Source organism: Myotis davidii, unplaced genomic scaffold (assembly GCF_000327345.1).
Source record: "Myotis davidii unplaced genomic scaffold, ASM32734v1 scaffold93, whole genome shotgun sequence".
NCBI lineage: Eukaryota > Metazoa > Chordata > Mammalia > Chiroptera > Vespertilionidae > Myotis > Myotis davidii.
The window spans coordinates 501,736-508,502 of NW_006292095.1; the positions used below are offsets into that span (position 1 = coordinate 501,736).

Here is a 6,767-nt window from a genome sequence, read left to right on the forward strand (position 1 = left end):
GCCTGGGCAAGGGGCCGATCCTGCGATTGGAGGGTGATGGGGGTCAACGCCTGAGGGCTCCCAGTATGTGAGAGGGGGCAGGCTGGGCTGAGGGACACTCCCCCCCCACACACACACCAAGTGCACGAATTTCGTGCACCGGGCCCCTAGTATGGAAAATAATACAATAATTAATAAATAGTAATACAACCTACTTTTGCCCTATCCAGTATGTAGCTTCCTCATAGTGAAGTCACTTGGCAAAATAATTAATCTTTAGACACAACCTGAGGTAGATAAATTAAATTGATACTTTTATTTCATTAAACAGTTTAAAAACATTTTTTTTATTGATTTCAGAGAGGAAGGGAGAGAGAGAGAGAGAGAGAGAGAGAGAGAGAGAGAGAGAAACATCAATGATGAGAGAGAATCATTGACTGGCTGCCTCCTGCACGCCCCCTAATCAGGACTGAGCCCGCAACTCGGGTATGTGCTCTGACCCGGAATCCAACTGTAACTTCCTGGTTCCTAGGTTGACACTCAACCACTGAGCCACACCAGCCGGGCTCATTAAACAGTTATATTTCCTTTCTGGATTCATAGACTCATAGTCATCATAGAATGTCAGAACTGGAAAGACCTCAGAGAACAAACAAGATAGCCTAGCTTTGCTCATGGAGTTGCCAGTGGCCACTTTGCTAGTTAGTTGGCAGAAGCAGACTTCATTTTTATCTCTTTAATCCCAGTGCCCATGACCTTTACTCTAAATTAAAACTTTGTATGAAAATTTTAACAGGCTTATACTTTACAGCCTTATATTTCAGATGTTGGATTTATTTTAAGGCAAAATAATCCAAGACACAGTTAAAACAATTTTCTCTAGTCTGTTAGGGCTTGTTTTTAAGCAAACAGACCTACATTGCATTTCAATTCATTACCTTAAGGCAGGGATTTTCCACTGGTGAGCCACAAGAGGCACACTGGCGTGTCGAAAGAATTTTTAAAACATGCAATACCTGACTATTTATTCAGGGACACTGACCTCTTGTCTCTTAGATTATCAAATAAAAAAATGACAACAGCCAATACAACAATAGTTGTCCAGTGTGGATGAATCAGAATTATACCTGCTTTTTTGTCAGATTGGCAAAAAATATACTTTTTACTGTGCAGCAGAATTTTAGTAATTAGTTTATGTGCCATGAGATGGAAAAGGCTGAAAATCGCTGCTTTAAGGAATAATGTACCCATCCCTATCTCCTTCACACACCAAGCCTCTCATGGACTCCTATCTGTCTTACTCACTCTAACTCTGTCTTCTAAACCCTGAACACTCCTAGAAGCTGGTGATGAAAACTCAAAAAGTTCGTTGTGTTTCAGGTGAGAGAGGAAGAGAAAAAGGAGGACAAAAACAGAGAGGTAAAATTTCCTGGGAATTTAAAGCTACATGTGAAAATTTTGTGGGGTTTGTGAAAATGGCATTTGGAAGGGAATTTAAAAAATATTTTTACTGCATTTTCTAATGTCATTTACATTCCAAAAGTAGTTATTATTTCAAAACATAATGTAAGAGATGAAGACTAGTAAAGAAAAAGTTGTAAATGTCTCAAAATGATTGAAGAGAAAGCTTTTCCCTCCCTTTTGAGTTGCATCTGTGTCTTCATATGGGCTTCTTATCTTTAGTCCCAAACTTGTCACACATTGTCAGTTCCTGGCATTCCCACTGAGAGGTGGCAGAATGTGGGGTCCAAGAAATCATGAGGGCAGGCTCTGGCCCCAGACCATGGAACATGTTCTGGTTCACAGACTCGCCACAAATGCAGGAGGCATCACCAGAGCTGGAGCTCCGCATCCTCCAACCCCTGGCTTTCACTGCTTCTAGTGCTTGTTCGCACAAGGCCAGATCGTTAGGCCTGAAACTCCTGAGGGTCCTTCTCCCAGCCTCTCCACCGGAGAAAGTCGGAGTGCAGTAGAGACCACCAGGCCCAGGAAATGGTGAGTTGACTTCCAAGGAAATCTCACCCTCTCAGAAGACAGTGAGAGGAGGCTGAAGAACTCAGTCTTGAGCTGCCAAGCGTTGGTCTCAGGTCTCAGCAAGTTGCTGACCATCCTCAAGCATCCGTCCCCTCATCCATGGAATGGGGATGATAACAACATATGTCCTCGCAGTTTTGAGGTTTGGACGCCTTGTGTCGGTCATAGAGCGCGGTAGTTGTTTTTACCAGAGCCCAGTCATGGTATAAATTAAAAACCAAGTGATTTAATCCACGGCAATCACTCATTATGATATTTGGAAGGATGTAAGTCGACAACTTTTCACTAAGGAGCCCATTTTTCTCAAAAGTGAGAATATACACTTGGCCACTTGGAGCATTTGTGGAGAAGAGAATTTATACTTAAGATTCAGATTTTCCTGCTAGGAAAGTGTCAATACTATGATACACATGTAGGAACAGATTTTGCTTCCAACGTTTCACTTTAATAAATATAATTGATCACATTTCTTCCTGAGTGTATCAAGTGAACTACGATGGGTAGTTAAGGGCCTCCATATTCATAGTGATAAAAAGTCATTTTTCATGAACCTTCTGCCACTTTCCTGTGACTCATAAAGCTAAATTCCAAAACATGAGAGGACTGGGTCATTCTCATACACTAATCTATCAAATCCAGGGGACACTGTCATCTGTTCAGAACTGGGCAGATGGAAAAGCTATCTCTGTTGATTTTGCTACTTTCCCAGGTACCCAGGGCCATGCAGAGGTCACTTGGTTAATAGTAGCCATAGGCATTTAAAGAACTTGTGGTTCTGAAGGTATTAATTTCCCAGCTCCCCTCCTTCCCAGGAAGAGGGAATCACAACATCTGACCAGCAAGGTTAAGAGTAAGTTTTGGTAGCCTGCTTCCTCACCAGACCCACCCTACATTTACGCCTTTAACTCCATGGCTTCCCTGGTCCTACTGATGGCTTCCCATGGTGTCCCACTGATTTTTCTTCCCCTCTTCTCTCCCTTAAGACAGGGCTGCTGAAGGTTCCTTTCAATTGCTCAACACTTGATCTCCATAGCAAATCTCCATAGCAACTGTGAGGCAGGTTTTCCAGATGGAAAAACTGGGAGCTCTGGTGGGTTGCTCAAGGTTAGACTTGAACCTGGGGTTTCTAAGTTTTTAGCGAGGAATCTCACAATTATTTATTTATTGTTAGCCCTTACCCGAGGATATTTTTCCATTGATTTTTAGAGAGAGTGGAAGGGAGGGGAACAGACACAGAGAGAGAAGCTTTGATGTGAGAGAGACATATTGATTGGTTGCCTCCCCAACACACCCCAACCAGGGCCAGAAATCAAGCTTCCAACCAAGGTATGTGCCCTTGACCAGAATCAAACCTGAGACCCTTCAGTCTGAGGGCCAATGCTCTATTCATTGAGATAAACCAGCTAGGGCACAATCCTTATTTTAGATGGCTGGGGGCCTATTAGATTTCTGCAGACAAGACAGAAATCTATCCACTTGAACCAACTCCCCAAACACCTCTCCCTCTAGAAATGGCAGCAGCTCTGAAGCTCTGGCTCCTACTTGGATGGCAGGAAGGGAAAGTAGGGGAAGATGCTGTTTTCAAGTCATCAGAGCAGCTCTAAAGTACACAAACAACTACCATGTGACCTCACAGACAGGGACTTGTCTCTGACGCATGGGTATGCCATTCCTCCTCGATCTGTAGGAAATGAGAGATACAAGATCTGGGGTGGAATGTAAACTATTTCTTAAGGGAGCATGCTAGCATCTCTCTTCTTCCAAGAATTCCTTTCTGAAGAAAACTTGGGCTCATTCTTTCTCTCTGATTCTTATCTGTGGCTGTACTGGCTCCCTGTTTAAAGGAGAAAGAGGAAGAAGGGGGGTACATAGAAGCAAGTAGGAGAGAGCCACAGAATCCAGGTGAAACAACAGCATTTCCAAGCTTCAGGAAGGCCCCTTCTCTGATGTTGTGAATTCCCTCCATTTCTCCTGTGACTTCCCCGAGAGTCCCCTCCTCACCGACTTCCACATACTCAACCCAACCCACACACACTTTTCCTCACCCCCGCCCCCCGCCCCATCTCCTAGAGATGTGCAACGTATAGAAGGATGTCTGTGCTACTGGGAAAGAGAAAATAAAACCATCATTTTTGTGTGTGTCCACCTATTTTGGGAGCGGTACACCTGAGCTGGGTGGAGAAGGCAGGCTGGGCTCAGGCATCAGCATGATGAGGAGGTTGAGTCAGAGAATCAGATGCTGAAAACAAAGAGTAGGCATGGCCGTGTTCAGAGGCAGAGCCCATAGAGCTGAAGAGACCCTGGAGACCACACAGCATTACCCTTTCCCTTCCAGAGCAAAATGGGAGGTAGGAGGCTCATGCCCCGGGCTACACATCCATGGGGAGGAGGACGGCTGGAGGTGGAAGTGCGCCTTAAAGGGCAAGGATGTGGCTGAGTTCTGGAGACCTCCACAAAACCTCCCCTAATTCTCCAGTGACCTTTCTGGCCTTGTCTGTTTGGAAGGAGGGGAGGATTTTTGCGGAGCCACGTCTCCATTCCCTCATCTGAAATTGGGGATGTAAGCCTCTATTTTTCAGCGTCGTTATGAGGATAAATGGGATGAAAGAAAACACCCAGCACCATGGCTGGCGTGTAAGAGGGCTCAGTAACTGTCTGGGCATCTCCTCTGTCTTTCCGTCTGGTCTCCCTTACAAAGTATGCATTGCTCTGCCTGGATTTTCTTCTATCTTTGGCAGAAACCTTGGGAAATCGTTACTCATTCTGTTTGCAAACAAAATGTTGCTAGTGTCTGGGAAGGTGTCAGTGCACAGGGGGAGGGCCAGGCCCGAGAAGACTGTGGCCGGCAGTACGGATGTAACCCATCGGGAGTGGAGGGAGAGCCAAGGTGCGGAACTGGGAGCCCTGTGGGCACTTCTGTGCTCCCTGTTCATTCTCTCTTCCCGTGGGAACAGCTGGGGCCTGGGGAATTCAGCCACACACACTTTCTTACCTTGAGAGGCAGAGCGGTAGGTGGGGCCGGGTAGCTCTTGCTGATCTGAACTGGCGGGCGGTATCTGTAGAGCATTGCCCTTCTTGCCCGCACCGTGGTACCTGTGTCCTCTTTACAGCTCTTCGGGGCTACCTGGCCGGTGGCAGTCCCTCTCTTCAGCTCGGCCCTCTCACCCCTGCCAGCAGCGTGGGCCAGGGTGGCCTGTGGAATTGAGTTTCCCAAAGCATTCCAAGCCTGAGGCTCTGCGCCCCACGGGTCCTGGGGGGCAGTAATGACCGGCCAAGGCCTCCGGCCCAGGGAGGGATTGCTGCTTCCATCGCTCATGGTGGCATCAGGGCTAGGAGGTCCGCATGACATGGGCTGGAGCCGGCCAATTTTCCTGGAGGCCGGGGCCAGGGAACGCCTGCAATGTGCGGATCCGCAAAGGCCACCCCTCCTTACATCCAGATCCTGGGGTTTTTCCTCTCCCTCCTTCTCCTGCTTCCGAGCAGAGCAACTGAAAGCAGCTGGTGGCTCTGTCCCACGGCCCTCCTTCTGCAGCAGCCGCGAGGGAGGAGCAGTCAAGCCCCGTGTGCGCCTGAGGTCCTGGCCTGCCAAGGAGCCGGTCCTGGGACTTGGGAGAATGTGTCCCTCCTCTGGGCCCCTTGGGGCTGCGGTCCAGGCTGTCGCTGCTGGAGACGGGGCGGGGAGAGCTCTGCCAGGGGGGGCCTGCAGCTGGATGAAGAGGAAGGAAGTTTTCATCTGCTGCTGCTTAGGCTGCTCAGCCATTTCCTCCAAAGGGGTTGGGCTGGTCCTCACCAGGGTCGCGTTTCAGACCTCAGTGCCCAGGGATGCAAACGCCAGCAGCTGTGGGCAGACATGACTCGGTGGCCCCATGGTTCCACCAACAGCAACAGCCTGAGGATGCAAATGACAGCTCTTCAGCACCGAGGGGGGATCTTTAAGAAGCAAGGATCAGGGATGATCCTGGGATGCCATGGGCCTGGACTCTGCACCCACTTCCTAAATCACAAAAACAAGCAAATTGGTGGAGAAGGACCTGGGATGGAGGGGTGGGCAGGGATGGCCAAGGCTTGGCCTGTCACACCTTGTGTCATACGGGATTTCTTTTTCATCACTGTTCTCCCCCACCCCCCACCCCCCATATTTGAAATGAAAACACTAATGCTATTTGTTTAATCCTAAACTGTACATTAGCCACACCTGTTGGGTATCTGGACTGTGAGACACTTGTGACTTATAGATGAACCTCCGGGACACTTCAAAGTGTACTTTTAATCTCCCTTGCCCACACTGATAACACAGTTGTAAACAGCTTTCATGTTTTAATGAACTTCCACTTTAAATCCTGTGGACTACCCTGGCGGGTAGTCCCGCAGACCAACATTAAAATGCTTGGCATCACACAAACACGTGAAAAATAAATTTTAGAAAAGACACAAAAATGAAAAAGAAAAAAGAGGGAAAGATAAGAAAAAAAGAAATCCAGGTAACAGATCAGGGGTTTATCGAGGAGGGTTTTCTGTTTGTGTTTAACAATACATTAGCCTTCTTATTGTGTTTAAAAATACTTCAGCCTTCTTGTGAGAACAATAGCAAGTCACCTGGAAACTCACCCAGGGGCTCACATTGGGTGGTCCTGGAGGCTCATGTCCTCTCACAATGGGAAAGAAGCTTTGGGTCCTGCTGACCTTGTTCCTGGGGACAGAAGAGGATGAGGGGTGAGAAAACGTAAAAAAAATAAAAAACAATTTGAACTTGA

The 6,767-nt window shown here is 47.5% G+C and overlaps 1 protein-coding gene across 2 annotated transcripts in view; it reads right to left on the reverse strand.

Moving 5' to 3' along the window:
- Positions 1-5,788, reverse strand: part of PSD3 (pleckstrin and Sec7 domain containing 3) — a 432,295-nt gene extending 426,507 nt beyond the window's left edge. For both annotated transcript variants that reach the window (XM_015565163.1, XM_006765503.2), the window contains exon 1: positions 5,006-5,788. In XM_015565163.1, the coding sequence (XP_015420649.1) occupies positions 5,006-5,773 (768 nt within the window). In that variant the 5' untranslated portion in view covers positions 5,774-5,788. The remainder of the gene's footprint in view (positions 1-5,005) is intronic.
- Between the last annotated feature and the right edge of the window lie 979 nt (positions 5,789-6,767).